Source organism: Chelon labrosus (assembly GCF_963514085.1).
Source record: "Chelon labrosus genome assembly, chromosome: 2".
Lineage (NCBI taxonomy): Eukaryota > Metazoa > Chordata > Actinopteri > Mugiliformes > Mugilidae > Chelon > Chelon labrosus.
Window position 1 is genome coordinate 33488708 of NC_140338.1, and position 21377 is coordinate 33510084.

Genomic DNA, 21377 nt, shown 5'->3' on the forward strand with positions numbered 1-21377 from the left:
AATATTAATTTTCTTTTTCCTTTTTAACCCCAAAAGGGAGATGTTACTGTCTACGCCATGTTCCTTGCTTTGTCCTGACCATCAGTGCGTAACCACTGATTTTTTATTATGCGTCCTGGCTCACTCCGTGTTTCTGTTTCTGTCTCCTTCTCCCTGCCTGCGTCTATGAGTCTCTCTCCTTCTCATTTGGTTCTGGATTTGGTTGAGGTAGTGGCCAGTGCCCATGTTTCCCCCCAGTCACAGGAAGCCCCTGGAAGCATGTTGGAGAAGGAGGGAATGACAGCCACAAGGCTCTTTTCTATTGGTGCAGCAGGCTAACAACACTTATGGTGTCCAGTAACCAGAAGAGGGCTGCATAGTAACAGCGGGCCATGGAGAGAGGGTATTTTCAAATGCAAACACTGGTCCAACAAGTCAGGTGCAGGATCCAGGCTCGATCTAGTGACAGAACAAAATGGAGGGCCAGGATGGTGTGCCGCCATTTTGGGGCAAAATATTTTGAGTATGCATGCCATGTCGTGTAATTATGTAGAAATAAGCACTTTAGACCTCAGTGCAAAACACAGGCAGCAAAATTACCTCAAGCGCTTGTTTGCTAAGAATTCATGAACATTCTCGATGAATAAATGAAAAATGAACAGTTTCGTGTTTTTTTTTCCTTTTTGGAACACAGTTTGATTTAAAGGTGCCACAGTTGCTGCTAAGCCACTCTAAATACCCTGCAAATTACTGAAAATTAATTCAAAGACAGACATCTGCGCTCACAAAGAAAGCCATACCTGTGACTTCCTTTTTTATTGTGAAATTGGAGAAGTTAAGCAGTAAGGCGTTAAAGATGCCAGGACAGATGGATCTGAGAGTGGAGTACCATCCGAGAAAGTGGTGCCACACACTCTTCCCCTGTGGCCTTCACTGCATGCTAAATAAATGCAGTTGAGGCCGAGAGACGCCCAATAAAAGAAAACTCGTAAAAAAGTACACGGAAAAAGTATAAGAAGAGTTGTAAGGGAGTGTGGCTCAGCACCCTCCCTTTGTATTTGTTCATTTAATTTTGAAGGGATGAAAGCAGATAGGCATAAAGAGGGGCAGACGTAGAGAGATCACAGCATCGTGTACCGTATTGGTGGGTAGTGTGCCACACAGTCTGCCTCCTAAAGCAATAAATCTGAAACAGCATAATAGATAAACGCAATTCAGAACACAAAATACCCTGTGAGGGAAAACTAATAAAAAACTGAGTGATTAAGTGGAATCAGAGCTCTTAGGCAGTATCTGGAGATGGGGGCTGTCGCCATACAAAGACCGAAGCGGGCCAACACAACAGATGAGAGAGCATAGGGACGGGGGGCCGAGAAAACGAGGGCTAAAAGCAAAGGGAACGAGAGACAGATGATGGAAGCGAGGAAAGGAGAGATGGAGGAGAGAGAGAAAGTGAGGGATGGATGGGGCAGCAGATCAGAGGGAGCCTCTAGTGAGTCTTGCTCTCCCTTTAAAGAAGAGCCAGGAAAACAGATTAGGAGTCCTCTTTTCTCCTGGGGGAGCACGCACACACACACACACGCACAAACACACACACACACTCACACACACCATTCAACCGGCCTCCTCCTCCTTTTCACACAAACATAAAAACCAACTAACTTTTACACTGACCTGCCCGGCCCAGAACAAATCCGCTCGGTGCTGAAGCCATCCTCGCCCGCAGAATGGGAGGAGACACAATGACAATGAAGCCTGTGTGCTGCGGTTTAGGTGATCTCACATCAGGTCACGTTTGCTAACTGTTTATGACACAAAGACGAGTGTCTGCCTGCTTCAGTGGGACACGAACACACACAAGTACATGTTCACAGACACACTGTGTGTCATTTCATACTTGAGGGGGTTGTTTTTAATATTGTGGTCAAAGTTAGAATTGATAAAAATTTGAAATGAATGTAATTGTTTTTTTATTCACGTTTTTTAGTCCAGAGTATTGAATGTACAAAAATTATGAAAAGAATTTCCCAGAATAAAAATAATAAGAAAATAATAAGAAATAAAAGCAACAAAACTTGACAGTGAAGAGGCTGAAAAAAATTATATATATATTAAACATTATATTAAAATAACAATTATTATTAGTTGTGTTGTTATAATTATTATTATTTTGTTGTAGTTATTTTGTTGTCCAGTTTTATAATCCACATTTTTTTGCTCATAAAAAAATATGTGATTCGAAACTGTGCTCCTGCTGGATCAGTTGAGTGGTGTGTTATCAAACCTGCTCACTACTGCCAGCCACTGATAAACCGGCACACTCACCAAACCTCAGAGATACTCTAGCACACGCTACAATCGTCTCAGAAAAATTCTTAGAAAGGTGAAGCCTGTCTTCAGAAAGACAAACGATCCTTCCTTCCTGTCCCGTCCTGACCTCTGCCACATGTGTAGCAGTGAAATACTCTCCATATATATTATAATAAACAACAGTGGTGGTGGAGTATTCAGACACCTAACTAAGGTAATTATAGGAATGCATTTTATTAAAATTTTACTAAAAACATTCAAAATCTTACTTATATCATATATTAAGCTGTATTTTATTTGCTAGAGGCACCTTTAATGATCTGTAAGTTCATAGGTGCATTTTAATCTGTAAAGAAATTTAATGGGATGATATAAATGATACTATAATTCCCTTCAAGATGTAGTGATGCAAAACTTAGAACTCCAATAAATTACTATATTATAAAGTATAATATGTCAAAATTTGTCTCAATGACTGTATTTGAGTAAATATACTTGACTACTTTTAGAATTATTTGCACCCGGTACTGTTAAACTAGAGGAATTTAAAAAAGAAAAACTGAAACTTGTCAGAGATCAACACATCCTCAAAAGGCATTCCAATGTAGACTCACAAAAGCGCACTTTTTAGCATTTGGTTCCTTTTGAGAGGTTGGATATTATTGTCTTATTTTTAACTCTCTTTTTTGAGCATAGTTTGCATTCTGGTTCATTTTTATCGGCGAGAATTAACTGTTTGTTGCTCAAGTATCCCCCACAAATAAAGTTTTGAAATGAGTCAGAATGCCATGCAGACAAGGAGACGAGCGTGTGTGTGTGTGTGTGTGAGTGTGTCGGCGTGTGTGTGTGTGTGTGAGACTTAATGTGGCCTAGTGGTGCTTTAGGTCACACAGCATAATCACAATATCTCTGAGTGAAGTCCCACATGTGGGCCACTGTGGCACATCAACCTATTGCCAAATATATTATCTGTCTTTTCTGTACAACTGTAATGTAAAAAGAAATTTGCCCAAAATAATTTCTAAAAAGAAACTATTTCTTAAATAAAAGAAAATATTTTGTTAATGTCTGCTTTTGCAGATAATTTCAGTTGGTTATTTTTTGAAGCGTTCAATGCTTCAGCGTTCAGTGAAGTATATCAGTGGGAAAACTCTCCTCAGGGAAACTGGCACTTCAAAATCTGTAGGTTAAAAAGTCTCCATGACTCTGTAGTGGGAATGTGCTCAGCTGGCAGCAGCAATGTGAACATACTCCACCCTCCGTCCCATTCTGCTGTGCCAGGGCCGGGCATTCCTCACCCCTCCAATGGCCGGTTTAGTACCCGTTCTTTTTCTCTCAGCGGTGCACCCAAGCACACACAGACTTACTCTTTTCTTTTGGTCCCTATGCAACTCCTTGAAGCTAACTATTTCCTCCCTTCCTTCCTTACTTTGTCACATACATTTCTTTGCTTCCTCTTTCCAGCTTTCCTCTTTCCCGATTTCCCTTCCTTCCGTCTATTTTTTTTCTCCCTTCAACAACCCTCAATCTCCACTCGCTCTTTCTCCTCAGCTGCTCTCTCATTCGGGTTTATTTGCATGGCAGAGAGTGAAGGATGCAGACAGCCAGAGCAGCGCCAGCAGAGAGCCCTCCCGTGTCCATCCAGGCCGGAGCCGAGATTTGTAATGCTAGACAACGCTCTGCAGTGCAGGGATAAAACCTCGGCCTGCCGCAGACAAAAAGAGCCTTGTTTTTTTCCTCTCCTTTCCACCTCTTATTGAACTTTTCGCATGGAAATGCAGAATGCTGGCCATTTCTTTCAGCAGGATGAAGATTGTAGAAAGGAAAAATATTACTTCTTCCAAGTTTGATGTATGGTCTTTGCATATAGAGAGTATTTTGTATGAGTGGGTGTTTGATTTTTTCCTTAGCTTCACTGCAGCAGAGGGCAGTGATAGTAGGCTGGGAGTAGATGTAATGTCACAGTGGAGAGTCAGCGTGAAGCAGCAGCACTGAGGTCTTTGGTTTTTATTTGTCATGTCTCTTGTATCTTATAGCAGTGCACTTGTTTTGTAAACTGGAACTATTATCAATACATCTAAAATGTATCTTTCTCTTACATTTCTCCCATCTATCTAATCATCACCTTTGCAGCTGGTGTTTCCTTTTCTTTCTGCTTCAGTACTCTTGACGTCATTTTTAGGTAGTACTTACATTTGTAAGTAGAATAATCACCGTAGGCTTAGGGCTGAGCTGCTGTTTTTACTTGCACTGTTTATTCTCTCTTTTTCCAGGTTCAGGTTTGGTGACTGTGTTTAGGTTTGTTTGCCATTAAGTGCTTCTGACGAGATCAGTTCTTTTGTTAGTCATATTGGCCTCTGTTCACCCTGAGCTACCGATTCAGTTCACTATTCATCCCTCTTTATAATAAATAATCTCTTTAGACAAATACCTCACAAACAGGCACATAACAGCTGCACTGAGTTCTAAATTCAACAAATTGTGTCTCTGTAGTTTATCTAATATATTTCTTCATGCTGTTACACCTTTCTACGGCATTTAATAATGTATTTCATAAAATAAAATCAATATGTACCTGTTAATGAAGTTCATTTTAGATTTTGTGCCTCTAATTTTATAAACATTCTGATAAGTGAATCTCATTGCAATCTACTCTTCATCACTTTGTCTCTGATAATTAGCTCCAGCACGAGAGTCAGTTATATTCCAGTGTGGGATCTGAAACTTGTAGTTTGGAGTGAAGACAATTCCCCCGATTCATTTCAAGGTTTGCAGACAAAGCATTTCAGACTTAGAAGAAGTCCTTCTGTGTTGTCTTAACTTTGCCTGCCTGATCCCACAATGTGCCCTTCTTTTCTCACACTGAGGTTTAGGGAACTTATTGCCCACATAATGCTGGCTCTTAAAACAGCGTGGTATCAGAGCCATTGTGGTCTGCAGTAATGGCTGGTTTAGGGGGCTGTGGTGAGACACGCTGCTCAGTGCTTTCATTAACCCAAAGCTCAGCCTAATTGACCCTCACAACAAGTTGCCTTACATGATTAGGATCACTGCATGCCAACATATGTCCCTCGGTTTGTTTGTAACTTTTGGTGCATTTTCAACTTTCTGATGTTATCATTTTTATCTTTTTTTCCAATAAACATAAAAAAAAATTAACTTTAGCTACTTCTTTATTTGGATTTATTTGCATAATAATCTTGTTTTTGTGTGCCCTATATCCTTTAAATGTAGACAGTTTTAATGTTAAATATTGGATTGTTTAAAACCAACAGACCTCCTGCTTAGCAGCAGGATTGTAAGAAAAACATGGGAATTGTTGAAACGGGGTCAAACTGCCATAAACATATGGTGCATCAGCATCAGGAGGAGGGAGTATAAATTATTATTTAAGCCACATTAATAGACAAAAAGAAGAAAGCCTCCTTCAAAAGTGTTAATGGTGGTGTGGGAAGATTTTTAACGAGCAGCTATTAAACTTCATTTTACAACTTTTATAGGTTTTGATTAGTACACGTATTTTATTTCATTTAATTGTCACGTTTTTATTGTGTGTTACATTTCCATATGCCAGATGCTCTAATTAAATGTTTTTTTCTTCGAAATTTCGAAAATAGATTGAGTAAATAAATTCTACAGAGTTGCGTGAATTGTCTAAACGAATGGACTTGTCCCGCGTACTCAGATCGTTTGTGGTATAAAGATTCGTTTTCCTGCAGTTTTAATGTTCTGATTTGAGGTGTTTTTGTGTTCTTATTTAAATAATTTACCTTTGATGATTGGGCATTTGTTAAATAAATAACTAAATCTCTTTTTAGTGTGCTACTAAATTATACATTTTCAATTCCACTGCTCGCTGTGCATGTCTAAAACAAATCTGTTCAGATCTTTTCGTTTCAAAAACACTTTTGCTAGATTTGATCGATTTCCCCCCACTAAGACCTGTGGAAGCTTATCCTGGCCTTCTGAATTCCATATTCGATTGAACTGAACGCACAACGATTTCACACTGTGCAAACTGATTCTTGAACGTCGATTAAATGTTGAGAAATAAATAAATAAAACGTGTTGTGGTATTTTTCTTTGCTTTATAGGCACATTTTTGTGTTTCTCCAATCAACTGGTCATTCTCCAAACAGGCCGCCGGGCATGTGGGAGCTTCCGAGACATCAGCATCTGCAAAAACACGCCAGAATTAATATTCACACAAAAACAGGAAAAAAATCATTCAGGAAAGTCTTAATATAAATTGAGAAAATTATACCACCGCCACGGACAGATAACTATGATGATAAAATCAATAAATCAAATTCAGTATTAATATAAACTTTTTTTCTCTCAGTATTTTAATTATTTTTATTATTACATAAAAATTCGTGTATTTAATAATAATTTATTTATAGTTTTGAGTCCTTCACCAACTCATTGCAATCATTTCATCATTATTATAACCGATTGCTCAACTTGCCAGCATTGCTATCAGTGCAGCAATAAGCACTGTCTTTCATGAAACGATGACAAGAGCTTGAAAAAACAATAATAATCATTCACTGATTCACAACAGAAAAAAAAAATACAACAAAATCATTTTAATCTAATGTTGGAAACATGCATTTTTTTCAAATTAAAGAAAAAAGTTCATGTTGACAATATTATGAAAAAAAAAAATATTAACGAACAGGTGACACGCTGCAAAATGTTTTACTTGAATCATCATTTGGTTTTGAAGACTTTCTTGACTTAAACTTCAAAAGTGTGACAGTCGCAAAAACAACAAATGTCCCTGCAAATGAGCCAAAGAGGCCTGCTTTTATAAACTGAAAAAACAACAACAGCATCATAATAATAAATCCATTAAAACCCCCAAAACAACCCCACATGTGACCGCAGCACAGACGCGATTTCACGTTAAACTGAATCACCCAAATTAGGTTGAAACAAAAACAACTTGGGTTGGAGATGATTAATTGATGTGGCCAAATGTGTGGGGAGGTCAGCGTTTAATTATTGATGAACCGTCATGTTGGAGGAATGTCATTAGACGTCTGATTATTATATAGAAGGATAACGACACAGGAACAACTGAAAAACAAGCTTCTTCTTCTTCTTTTTTTTTTTTTTTTGTTACACGCTGAAGTCACTTCAGTCCTGATTACACGTCTGATGCCAAATACACCTTAGACTACAGCCGTGGCTTTTTTTTTATTGCAATCAACTTTTTATGGTTGTTTTAACAAAACATGAAACTCGAAACAAATGGATGTTATAGATATGACGAGCCTCTAGGTTATCAGCTGCAGGAGGATTTTCAGTTGGGGTTTATTTCTTATTCCAATGCTTGATTAAAATGTTGTTTTATGATTTTCTGGGTGGTTTTTCTTTTTCTTTTTCTTTCTTGAGAGGCTTGCATTTCTTCTGTGCATGCGTACCCTTTTGAGGTACCATGGTGTTTCATTTATATGAAAAGGGTTTCGTGCACTCTCTTTCTTTCTTTGGACGACTTTGACTTTAACCTCCCTTTGGCCCTGTCTCTTAACAATCAGAGAGCGGGTCCACATGTGTTTCACTCTTTCTCGTGGTTCTTTAAGTCTCCCAAAGCAACGAGGACTCACAAAAAATATAGTTCTACTTTTGACAAAAGCCTTTAGTATTTCATTCACATCTAATGTTGATGTTTCCTTGTGTAACAGGTCTGTGCTGCAGTGAAACCTTGAAGCTTAAATCCACTATTTGAATGTAAATGCAATCAGTATGAATAACGACTATTAAGAGGACACATTTAGCATCAAGTATGGGTCATAATTCTACCAAAACGCGTGGCACACCAGCAAAAAGAGAAAAGTAAAATGTTCCTCTTTGTCTTGATTTAAAGACTGATAGCGTTTTTAGTGAATGACATCCATTTCAAAGACTTGACTTGTTCAGAGTGGCCACATTTTCCCTAAAATGACCATATTTGTTGCTTGATCTTTGCTCCAGGTTGTCCCCTTACAAACCACGGACATCAAAACTGTGGGCAGCTCGGCTCGTGGCCGGCCGTGCCCACGGTGCCACTCTGAAACCTTCAGTGCATGTAGGCGGTAGGTAGGTAGGAGCCAGTGCAACTCTAATCCCTGCAGTCCGTGATTTAGCCCCTTGTCGTCCTAATGCTCCTAAAGCCCCAGCTGCTCCCCTGGCCGCTCGTCATTCTCCGCCACAGACTGCGCACCGCTCGCTTTATTAATAATTCACCCAATTATTCACCAGTTCGAAGCTGCCGCCTGAAGCACCGGCCCCCACCGTCACTGTAAACAACTGCCCTAATTCCCCGTCTATTATTTTGTGTGTATGTGTGCGTAAACAGGGCGCATGCTGGTGAGGTGAGCTATTTAGTGGCTGATATTTTGGGGAGGGAAGTGTGACCAATCTATCGCTGCACGGAGCGCGCGGAGAGCTTCCATTTTACGCACCGAGGGATCCGGAGCTGAAGCCCGCGACGACGACGTGTCGCTGTACAGGCATTCTGCTATCAGCGACGCCGTAGCGATTGGAAAGCGCAAAACGCGAGCTGCTCTTTCATCTCGTCAGCTTTGAGGAGGAGGCAGCGAGGGACCAGGGGTGTCCCCCCATTTGTGTGTAACGCCGTGTGTGCGCTCGCGTGTGTGTTTGTGTGCGTTTGGAACAAGAGAGAGGAGAGAGAGAGAGCGCGATACGAGAGTAAAACAGATCGGACGCGCGGCGTAGGAGACAGCTGCTTTTGGACACGTTTTGGACACAGACGCTGTTCGACTGCAAAGGCTGCACACGGAAAAATAATATAAACAAAACTTACTTTGCATCACCTCTCCCGTCCATTCAATTTACAGTGTTATTCATATTATTTCGGGGAGCTTTTCAGCGTCTCCCTATCTGCTGGACAAGTTTGGCCGCTAAAGGACGCACCTCGGGACTTTGCCGCATACATCTCCTTGACTTCTTTCTGCTAGACATGGGTGCATCTGACGCCAAACAGCGGTAGACGGAGTGCTCGGAGCTGCTGTCCTCTTTCCTCCAACCTCTTGCAGAGTGGACCCACTTTTGAAAGAGCGTGTTTTTTTCTATCTGGGCCTAAGGCCGACTTGTTTAAAGGTCTTTTTTTTGCTTCCGGCAACAGCGAAGAGACCCAGTCTTCCTCCCTCAGCTCTCACTCCCTCTCTCACTTTTTTTGGAAGCTGAACTTTTAAAGGAAAATGGGGCATTGAGAGGGTTGGCAGATCTCCCCACGCTATAATGGTACGTGCTGTGTAACTCAATAGTTCTCCTCTGTTGGCTCTATAGGGTAAGGTCTATAGGACTGAAAATAAACAACACAGAGATGTTGTTTAACTGCATCCCTGCAGTTAGTCTGGAATTTAAAAGACCACAACTTTTGGGGAGATAGATTTGGCTCTGGAGTGTGAAGCCATGGATGATACACCTGTGCGCGCGCGCGTGTGTGTGCATGTGTGTGTGTAGAGAGGGAGAGGCAGAGAGAGAGAGAGACTATGCATGAGTTAAGTTAATGTAAACAACCATGTTTGACTGCCAATTCTGATAATTGCACTGCTCACAAAGGTTCAGCAAATTTCAGAAAAACATTGAAGAGTCGGTGCTGATTGTCAGATATTAAATATTACATGCACCCAAACATTTTAGCTCCAGAAGAAAAAAAAAAATCTCTTTTACGTTCCCTTATTTTTATTTTTTTTTGTGAAAAACGTAGATCTAATAATTATTTATCTGCCACATTAAAATATATATATATATTATCCGAATTTAAATCAGTGCGTTAACTGTACAAACTGAAGCGTCTGAGTGGACTGTTAGACAAGGTGAAGGCTGATCTCTCCTGCGCTTCTCAGATCAAACAGAATAAAACACAAACGTGACCACAGATTTAGCAGATTTAATAATAATAATAATAATCCAGCATGCACAGACAGCATAACATATATTTATTATGATGGTTTCTATTAAGTTCTTAAAAATAATAATAATAAAAAATAAAAAAAAATCCGCTTGACGCAAGACTGCATCCTGCACCGTCGTGCACCTTGTCTTTTCCTATCGGAGGCGGCTGCTGTTTTTATCAATGGGCACTTCATTTGCGTAGCTGATGACACTTTTTAGCGATTACAAGGGGGTGGGGAGGTGAGGTGACACACAGACCGTCTTTGTGCCCCCAGAAAAAAGCAGTAAGAGTGCTTATGGAGAGGGTAGCATGAATTAGAGGATCTCCGTAGCCTTTAATATTGATCTGAAAATAGGATGATGGTGAGCCCTTTAAATCCTGCAGCGGTTGAACAGATAAATATTATATTATACTATTAAAGTATTTGCATTATTACTACAAAAGAACAAATCGACGTTATTACAGCCACAGCTGCTTCTCTATGTAGGGAAGAAGCAACAGCCTTAATTCATCTCTGTCATCGTTTAAATGAAAGCTGCTGCATTAAAATGAGCTAATAAAACGTGGCGTTCATTATCATTCATATTTCATTATCACCCTCCAAGAAAATCAAGCAGAATATGCAATAATCTGGTTGTGTTTAGTTTGACACATACAGCTTTCACATTGGGATCATTAAATCTGTCAAGTATTTTTAGGGTGATGTTGGGCAGCTTTTGTAATATCACAAAGAAATACCAGTAGTCAGAAACAAATTCAGCATTTATAAGTCTCCCAGTATTGCTCAGTTACTTCGTCAGGTTTGATGTCAATGTATAACACAAGTTTGTCCCTATAAACATAATGTATTGCTTTATGTAGACTGAACATTACCAGGTAATTTCGCAGCAACAGAAAAGACACATTACACAATTGTTTACATAACTTTATTTTATTTTTTTTTATCTTGTAGCATGCTGTTTTAGCTTGCTTCAACCATTATGTAGATTGCATGCATTATATATTTTTTTGATTGCTCTGTGGAGAATTCATTAACAAACACAATCTGCAGCCGTGTTCATTCAGTTTAACATCAGCAAGCAACTTTACAGGATCAACTAGATTTTTTGTCGACATGAAAGGCTCATTGTCAGCCTGTTCTGTCACATCAGTAGGACGGGAATACATATTTTCACATTGTTTTTTTTGTTTTTTTTTTAATATATGTGTGTTGTACAACTTTGTGGGCTCACCATCCAAAAATGTTTGTTGGCTCCAGCTGCTGCAACACCTAGTCATACCTGCACAACAATACAGACAGGCTTCAAGTGGGCCAGAATGTCAGATTCCAAGCCAGATGTTGATTTTAAGATGTCAACTGTCCAATTATCTGTCTATATTTCTTTAAGCAAGCGAACCATTAGACAGTGGTTCATAATTGGCAGTGATATTACGATCCTCATTTTGTTTTGATTGTGGGCCTATAATTTCACAGTTGGTTGCACTGCGGTTGTTGCACAGAAAACCTGCCAACCACAAATCCTGTCAGTCAAATAAAAGTCAAGAAAGTCATTGGTGCCAAGCTGCCAGGTGGGTGTGAACCATACCATATTATTAAATACATTTTCGGAGTATCATTTCTGTGCAGTTGGAAGTGGGTGAGACATTTGAAATGAGCTCAGCGCAGTGTCTTATTGAGTCATACTGTGTGTGTTTTGTAATGTAACTCTATGCTTCCTGGTCTTTGCGGTAAACTCTGTCGTATTAGGACCATAACCACAAGAAAATCTCCCCATGGATCAGTCCTTGTGTGACACAAAGGGCTGATTGTACCAGCCCAAACCTCATTGTTAAATGCACATACTCAGTGCAGCAAGACCTTAACTGAGTGTGGTCTGGCCTTTAATTTAAGCTTGAATGATGATCCATGTAGGAAAAGGATTGCCAGTGGGTTTGGGTTACCAAATGTACGGAGGACGCACATGGTGCAAGCAGTGTGGCAGTGAATTGTTGTAAGAACTATTACAATTCTAATGGCATTATCTAGAGGCCGTAGTCCATAGCCTATCCTGTCTAGCAAGATCAGTAGTTGACAGGCAAGGTGCCAGGCCTAGTGGGTCTTGGGGTGTGTCTCAACGTGCGCACCGTTCAAACTTGTTTCACCGTAACAGTTTTGGTGAAAGGATAGAGTTTATTTTATGTACATGAAGCTGGGACAGCTGTTGTTGGGCCTGGAATAGTTTCACATCTATTAACCAGGCATTCAGAAGTTTCACCTTGCCTCACCTTTGTTTCGAACCACACAAAGTTCCGCATAAGTGAAATGTTTTTTGCTTAAGTCATCAGAAAAATCTTTTGTACCTCTGCCTCCTGCAGTTCAGCCTCCTTAACACGCTCACTGTTCACACCATGTGCCTCATGCCTTATCCCGAATCCCACCATTTACTATTGTGTAAAACAAAAACTGTGCAATTAAGCCAAACGCAATCTTCAGCCCTGCATCTTGGCTGTACTTCTGACCCAACCAAACCATCAGGACCCACAAGTGGAGTGAAATAATTAGCCCCACTCTGCTGAGCCATCCCTCTTTTCATTTTCTTTTAAATGTAGCCCCTCACTTTCTCCTCTTCTTTCTTAGTATCCCTGTTTTCTCATTCCCCCCCGACCCTCCCGAGATGGCTGCGTGAAAAACTGTATTTTTCCAATATTTCTCCCTGAGGTAGCTTTGGCAGGCACTCACACGGCGGCCATTTCTGCCTTTCATATACTCGTGGAACAGATCGCCGGTGCGGCCTGCCGTCTTTGAAGTGGTTGCCATCACACGCGGGTTGGCTGGACTGTCTCTTTTCCCCTCCCCAATCCCCCCATTTTCATCCTGTGCATTAAACTTGGTAGTGTTATTTTCAGCCATCAAATCATGATGATAAATAAGACACAATGGTGGTGATAATAATTCCGTTTTTTTAAAGATTGACTGACAGTGCTTTAGTTGTGAGGCAGCCAAAATAAATCCTCTCTGGAAAACAGTAAATGATTGCACCAGGTGTGTGATCAGTGTAAGTTTTTGCATGTAGCTGGTGAATTAGTTTGTGTGCGTATGTGTAACTGCTAATGTGAGATACGGAAAGACAGAAAGACGGCGAGAAGGATCATTGATATGTTGCCATTCATGCGCTTTAAAATGGAGCCATCTGAGAACAAAATTCCACCATCAGGGCCTTTCATACACAAAGCGCCGTGGAGGTGTGTGTGTGTGTGTGTAAGTACACGTGTGAGTGTACGCAGAAGTGTGTGAGCAGGTTTCAGAGATCTCACCTCCAAAGAATTTGGCCATATGGTCGTCAACACATATACCCAGAGAGAGAAAGAGACAGATAGAGAGCGAGCCAAGGGAAGACTGAGATAGAGAGGGAGAATGCAAGGAGAAGTGTCCCCTTTTGTCAGTGGAGGCATCAGGAAAGGCAGTTTAAAACAGACCCTATACTGCTACCTTAGATCAGATGGCTCACACACACAAAAAAAATCCTCCACTGTATCCCCTACTCCACATATTTGTGAAGTAGAAAAATCTGTCTCAATTAACACATTTGCATTGGGCGATGATGGACTCCAAATAGGTCACTGACTCAATCTCCCGCCTCCGAATCTTCCCTCTAAAATGTTAATTAAGGAGGGCTTTGAGATTTTTTCGCTCAGGGCTGGCCATATGGGCTGGGCATATGCTCTATATATATAGTACAATATATAATTCATACACTGCTGCAGGAGAGAGTGTTTGGGGGCCTGGAGTTTTTTGAGGGGTTTACTACAAAGGGAGTCAGTATGTTCTGGCCTCCCCAGTGGCAGGTACAGAGCTTAGCCTATTCATTAGCTTCATGTTTTTCAGTGTTGCACAATGGGATTGAGGTTCATCAGCACCTGTTTCTTTGGCTGACAACATAAAGAGGGCAGTTAAACTCCTCTTTGTTTGTTAGTTAATATGAAATGAGAGCAAATGATCCATTGTTTGAGTGTGGTATTTTTGTGTGGGGGAGGGGGGTTTATTGTTTCTCCCGAAGTCAAGTCAAATGGATGGACTATGCTGAGATTCTGTGAATGTGAGGAGCTATGTATGTGCAAAGATTTGCTCAAGTAATCAGTGTGTTTCCTCGCACACTCCCAGTCGTCCCAATGCCATCCGCCCAGACACCCATTCACCAGTGAAATGTGGCAATGGCAGCCAATAAAAATGGCCCTTTCCTATCCGCAGCGTTTTGGGTTTGGGTCAACCAATCAGGAAAAGCTCGCTAGTGCACCTGACCTTGTTTCTGGCCGGGGACAGCCAATCACAGCCTCTCCAGCACACCTGATGCATTGTGGTCTGATTGCTGGTAGTCTGTAGGCTCACGCTGGTGTGGAGCCCCGCACAGGTGCCGTGGATCCAGGCCATTATTCCGACAGCCAGCCTATCAGATGCGTTGTTTCATTATCATGCACATGTGGCCTGGCAGACTTTGAATGCTTGCGTTTTGTCTCGTGTGTGCAAGCGTGTGTGTATTAGCATGTATGTGTGCATCAGAGGAACTCGACTATCTCATTCCCACAATGCTTTGCTGTCTTATCAGCGGACCTCTCTCACTCAGCTCCTGGCTTCATCATCATATTGAGACTCAACAATAGGCGCTGTGTTGCCCCCTCAAGGAGTTGAGGGCCTCAGCAATAAAAGGAGACTTTAAAAAAAAAAAAAAGAAAAAAAACATGTTTATGGACTAATAAAGTTGATTAGAAATCGCACAATTGCAGAAAAATGGAAGGTTTGCGAGTGCAGATTATCTGTAATAAAAAGCTGAGGGGAGAGACAGGGGAGAGAGGGAGAAAGTTAGCTGTACAGACCTCTCATTGCGAAGGATATGAATAGCCTTTGTTTTCACCACAACTCAGGGCTGTGTGGTCTGCCAACGTCTGGCTCTTATTATGGGGTTTGTGTCTGTGTGTCTGCATAAGTGGCATGCACGTGTGCGCTGGTGTGTGCGTATTCTTGTGTGTGTTGCTGTATGTTTGTATGCGAGGCGCAGAGCACGTGTGTGGAAAAAAATGTATATATGGGTAATTATATTTTCAAGAGGGTTAGACTATATGTGTGTGGATTTAAACATTTCCACACAACCAGATACACAGTTTTCTCTATGCTCTTGTTCACTAAATAAATGTGGCATAGGGTCTTGGGCTGGCACAAGCGTGTGTGCATGCTTTTTTATCCGTTAAAGTTGTGAAATGAAATAGGATTTCACAGAACGGCACAGCGGCTGTGGGATTTGGGCTCCCTTCGGCTAAGTAGAGTGGGATAGGTTGATCCAATCAACAGCAGAGCTGCAAGGAGAGCCTATTTCACAGCTCCGGGCCCTGCCAGAACCCTGCCTGCCCGCCTGCCTGCTTGACTTAGAATACAGATGAAGCTCCTTGAATGCACACCTACACACACACACACACACGTGCATACACTTGCATGAATACTGGTACTTACAGAAAATGTGACCGGTGATTTACAGTGAAAGAGCTGCAGAGCGTCTGTGGAGAAATGAAACCAGCAGGGGTTAGAAGACTGTTTCAGCCAGTGCAGGTATATTTTAAAAGAGGAAGGAATCAAATTTGTGTTTCATCACAAAATAAATAAAGTCCATTTGAATTCATTTTAATTTTAATAAATGCACTGGTTCCAAAATTTACTGCTACGTTTGTGTCAAAAACAAAACAGTTTCTAATGATGTGGTAAAATCATCATGCAATTAAACTTATTACATTTTAGTTTACTAATTATTTCTCTGTTTTTCAGGCTACTGACACCTACCTGGTGAACGACGATCCTACTAGAGGCCCAGGGATGCCTGAATGTTTCCTCGTGTCTGATACATATAGGGTATACACACTCTTACACACACGGACACACACACACTTCAGCTGTCCTCTGTGATTGCACTGTTTGATTTTTTTATTTCCTGGACACACAAACAAGCCAAGTCCATTTAAAATTATCTTCCTTTTCAGAGGACAAACGACTCATTAGTGCACAATAATCATAAAGGGCCCGGCCTCTAAATGCAGACTGTATATGTAAAGCCCCATATTCTACTCATTCTTATGACTTTGAATAACATAACCTCTGGGGTTAATGCTTTCAGGAAATACATCCACATTTTGTGTTGACATTCTGCCGTTAGCTTGCTCATATATCCATTTCCTGTAAAATTTCCCACATGTCATTCTGGATGTCCTGAAATCCACCGTTGACTGTGCTGACATGTGGCTGAGGTGCCCTGCAAAAACCAAAAACACTAAATTTCCTAAAAATGTCAACTTTTCCATGACATGTATTTTTACAAGGTATTATTTATGCTCGGCAGAAGTTTGGCTTTGTTGCAGAGTCTGCACGCATTTTCTTCAGCAGGGGACAAGCGTTAGAAGCCAGTTCAAATAAAGTAAAATGCTAGACATTACAAAACGAAGATGTTATTGCAGGACACTTTCTGTGTGACACATACTGCATGCACTCATTTTCATATGCTAGTAAAATTTTGCGTTTTGAATCGAACTGCTAGACTCCTTTGGCCTCTGTGCTGCAGTCTGACGTGTTGCATTTTCCTCTTAAATTAAGGGATGACGACAGCAGACTAGCAAAATAAATCTATACATTTTTTCCTGCTGACTACAAACAATACAATAATCCAAAGCAGTCTGAGCAGCTATTTTGCACAGTAAACACATAAAAAGCAGCCGGCATAACACATTGCTCTGCACATTTGCTCAGATTGCAAACAGATCCATAGAGTCTCAGGGATCCATGCTGTATATGATATGTTTGTTAGCCATAGCAGCCATTCAGCCAGTTCTTTCAGACTGCATATGTCTGTAACCATTTGACTGACATGCTCCTTCCAAGAGCACACATAAACAATATTTACAGTATACAGTGCAGTGAATGATACAGTTACACACATTTTCCGTCCACATATTTCCTGCCTTCTGAAAGGCAGCCCCAACCACCTGTCTCACACATTTAGCATGCTAATGGCAGTATCAGTATGCTACATCACTTTCAATATTTAATGGCCTAGCCACAGGCAATGGTAAACAGCAAGTATACGGGTAATGCCGTGTTTCAATGGGAGACCACAACATGCTAACTTTAGACACACCATATGGTTTTCTCATGAGCTTTCGAATGACAAACGTAGTCTCAGAAACCACTAGATCCCTGTTAGCTTGAGGGGCTTTTCAAACATTATGCCCAGACAGGACTGTTTGATTGTGGGCAGAGTAGAGAGTTTGGAGAGAAAACCTGAGCGTCAGTGTTTTGTAACTACTGTGGTTGCTATAGTTTGTTTGTTACAGCCAAGCGCCTGTGCTGAATACTGAAATGGACACCTAATGCCAGACTGAAGCCAGAGACAAAGACAACCACTAAAGTCAAACGGACGAAAAGGGACAGTGTGTGTGTGAGGAGGACAGCGGAAAGAGAGATTATGAGACAGAAAAGGAGAAAATGGCACGAAAAGGAACCACTGCAAAAGAGAAAAGGGGTAGACAGAATGAGAAAGAGGGAAAGTGAGGGAACACACAAAGGCTTTGGGGTTTGGGCCTGAGCCGTGGTGGGGCGTGGTTTGGAAAGAGGAGCAACTTTGGGAAAGGAACGCTACACCTCAAAATGCTTTACTTTCTCTCACTTTTATTTCATATTTGCTCTTTTTTTTCTCCCTGTAATTTGTTTACTGAATGTTTGTGTCAGCGTATGTTTGACCACAAGACGTTTGTATATATGTTACATGTGTGTGACGTAAAATGTGTATACACTCTACATTATAAGCATATGTGTCTGTGGTGTGAGTGTGTAAGTATCCAACATAGGCTGAGGTCTCATAAAGCTGCACAGCTTCATATCCCCCTTAAAAACTTGGCAATCAAGCACTGGGGTGACTTCAACCCCCGAAACCGCACCCTTGCACACACAAATGAGTGCACGCACACTTACACACGTTTTTACACAACTCATACACACTCACATACGTATGCACAGACGGAATTGTATTCACACGTAGGCACACACACTAATGCTCTCACTAGCACACTCTCACTCACATGCACAAGGCTGGGGCTTATGTATAATTGCAGGCACTCTGCCTGCATATATGAGTTTGATTAGGCTGAGGAGCAGGGAGCGGGCGAGGATAAAGCCAAGCCTGATTAGAAACAGAGTGTATCGCTTCCATACAATAGGAGTCACAATGAGACTGGCTTAGACCACTTTGCACAAGTTCAGGTATCTTTTGTCTCTATACGCATATACAGTCCACTGGAATATAACTTGGATTTGGTTAAAAAGGAGAGGAATGGGAAACCGAGAGGTATCACAGCTGAATAAATTACAGTCTTATACAGACAAATTTACTACTTGCTGTATTAATTTTGGACTTATTTAGTCCCATTCACGGTGGTCCCCAGAAATATGGAGAATTATTTCTATTGTAAATATTTTATAAGCCCGGTTATAACTTTCAGATGTAGAGCTACTCACCCAAAACGAACATCCTCAACAAAAGTGGAGCCGATGGAGTTGAGCCTCACATCCAGCTGTGACACCTTGTAAAATGCATTAAATACAAATCAGTGGTTCACATTTTAAGCTCACTTTTCAGCATTATCGACTGCTGATGAAAGTGTGTCCTTTCGATTTACGGGGCTTCTTCAAATGAAAACTTGAGACTTGGATTAGTCAGCTTGGCCACAAGCTTTGAGATGCCACCCAGATGATGGGCTTAAGGAATAATCGGAGTTGTAAATTTAAACCTTTTTTTTTGCTTCTATTTTGGCCACTCTTGGGTTTGCTTCTGCATTCCTCCCGAGAGCAAAGAATATGAAAGCAGAAAAAGCAATCATTTTGAGGAACTGAGCACTCACTGGCAAAGATTTTACAGAAAAGAAAGTTTTGCTTTAGTCAAAGATATATTACATGTCTGCACAGAAAAGACTCCTTAAACAGGATGGTGGGACAGAATCTCTTTGAAATATTAAAGCACCAGAAAGTCACTAATGGGTTATCACTGATGGACACACATTGACTAAGTTTGGTCTTCTTTTCTCGATTTGTAACATGCACAGAGAAAATTAGGATAGATAGATAGATAGATCGATAGATAGATAGATAGATAGATAGATAGATAGATAGATAGATAGATAGAAATAATAATAATAATAAAAAACTATTTAAAATTATGCAGATTTATTAGCAGATGCAAACCTTTAAGTCCAACCACAGGAATACAGCTGATATTCCACGGAAATAGAAAAAAATTAAATTAAAACTAAAAAAAAAAACAACGAGCCTGTCAAGCGATCTCTATCTGGGAGTTGTGGCAGAGCACTGACTATTTTCTTCTTCTTTTTTTTAAAAAAATTTAAAATCATAACTATCTAATACAGACTTAGGTTTGTGTCGATCGGATAGAAAAGCGGTGTGGGAAAGAGAGAGAGAGAAGGGGAGAGCTAGAGTGGAAGAGGAAGGGAGGGAGAGAGAGCAGCAAAAAAACTTTCCCCTAAAGTTAGTGCGGAGCTTTCACTGCGAGTGAGGCGGGGTTACAGCCTGGACTGAGCCAGAGCGGCTTTGCAATGCAGCACCGCAGCGAACCTCCATCCAACTTTATCAACAGCTCCAATTTTCATCTCTAGACACCAACATGTACTCCCCGTACTGCTTGACACAGGTATGGAAGAAGATCGCCGTTTTAATGCTCCTCTTTGTTGCTTTTTCCCCCGCTGTCGTGTTCCCCCGGTTTGTTTCTACTCAATGTGGTTACAGCGTTGTGCTGTTGTCTGTCGCGCTCCCGCTTGTCATTTGTTGCGTATTAAGGACCTTTTCCCAACTCTGCTCTCTTTCCCCCGTTAGAGTTTAACCTCCCTCTCCCTCGCTCCTTCTTTCTCGCGCTCTCTCTCCCCCTTTTTGTAATGGCACTCCTCCAACGGGCTTTCTTGTGCGTCTCATTGCGCATGGTTTGGAGAGAAAATGGCGCTTCTTCCAAATCTATTTTATATAAAACGGAGGTTGGAGAAAGGAAAAGAGGGGCTGGATGTCCCGACAGTTGGCGACTAATTACGAACACCCTGAAGCAACAATCGGTTTCCTCGACAGATATCTTAAACCACATATCCGTTCTAATTCTGCTTCTTGAGTGGTGGTACAGTTGATTCGCTTTTGGTTTCTGACTTACGGTTGTTACGGAGGTCCGCCGTCTTCAGCCGGTGTACTGCGATGGGGCCTTTTAGGGTCAACGTGAACGCGCCCATAACTGCCCCTGGTTTATATTCTGGGCCAGCAGCTTCGTTTGAAAATGAATTTTTAAGCATACGGAGACTGTGGGCGTGTGCATGTGTCTAAACTCTGAGCTGCGTGGTGGCTGATTAATTAATGTCAAAATTGAATTTTACCATTATCGAAAGTAGCAGTAGAGCTGCTACTTTTTAGATTTACATAGTATGGTTTTGGGATTACAGACAGCATGGCATAGGGTATGGCTTTTGCTGGATTCTTCCGGTCAAAAATATCATGTGCGTAATTTCAAAGGGGTGCAAATTCAGTTAGAGGTTCCACGGGTAAATAGGAATTTTGGACAAAGCTTTACTCGTTTTGAAAGAATAAAATCTAATTGTTGAAAGTTCACTTCAGGCGTGTGTACTTAAATACAAAATTAAGGACACAGATTTGACCTCTGGAGACTCGTTTCCTGTGCGCACCTCTGCGTCTATATATGATAAATCTAGAATTGTATTTTCAATCACATAAATGCCTGTGATTCTGTAGATTTACATATATTACATTTATGGAAAAATATCCACTGTAAGTACTCTTCAGTGAAAATACAACCAGACTTAAGTTTGAGGCACCAGCGAGCTAGAATATGCTTGTTGTTTATGCCTTTTCTTTGTTTCTTTTTCATCAATGTATTTTCTTCATGAGATGAATATGGATTCTTTTACTGTGTAAGTTGTTTTCTAAGTTAATTCACCCACATCATAGGACAGCTCACAAGACGCAAAGGTCAAACTATAAATGACCTTTTTGATTTTCTTTGCAGTGCAAGCTTTTCGACCCTTATGTCACATATATATTTACTAATGATGTGTTTGTTGAATAAATATGCACTTCACAGACGCACATATTAGGTGCAGTCAC

At 40.9% G+C, this 21377-nt stretch overlaps 1 protein-coding gene and 1 long non-coding RNA gene across 9 annotated transcripts in view; one reads left to right on the forward strand and one right to left on the reverse strand.

The window, feature by feature from the left end:
• Positions 1-6124: 6124 nt before the first annotated feature.
• Positions 6125-15778, reverse strand: LOC311495815. The gene is made up of 3 exons (XR_014699337.1): positions 15681-15778; positions 14478-14622; positions 6125-6465 (listed from the first exon to the last, which is right to left on the reverse strand). It is a non-coding gene; the product is annotated as an uncharacterized lncRNA (long non-coding RNA).
• nfixa (nuclear factor I/Xa) overlaps positions 8023-21377 on the forward strand; it is a 103762-nt gene continuing 90407 nt past the window's right edge. The window contains exons 1-2 of one of the 8 annotated variants that reach the window (XM_084555341.1): positions 8023-9540; positions 15990-16073. In XM_084555341.1, the coding sequence (XP_084411467.1) occupies positions 9538-9540; positions 15990-16073 (87 nt within the window). In that variant the 5' untranslated portion in view covers positions 8023-9537. Of the gene's footprint in view, positions 9541-15989; positions 16074-19453; positions 19912-21377 lie in introns of those variants that run through there. The other 7 variants (XM_084555337.1, XM_084555344.1, XM_084555338.1 and 4 more) reach the window with 7 other exon arrangements.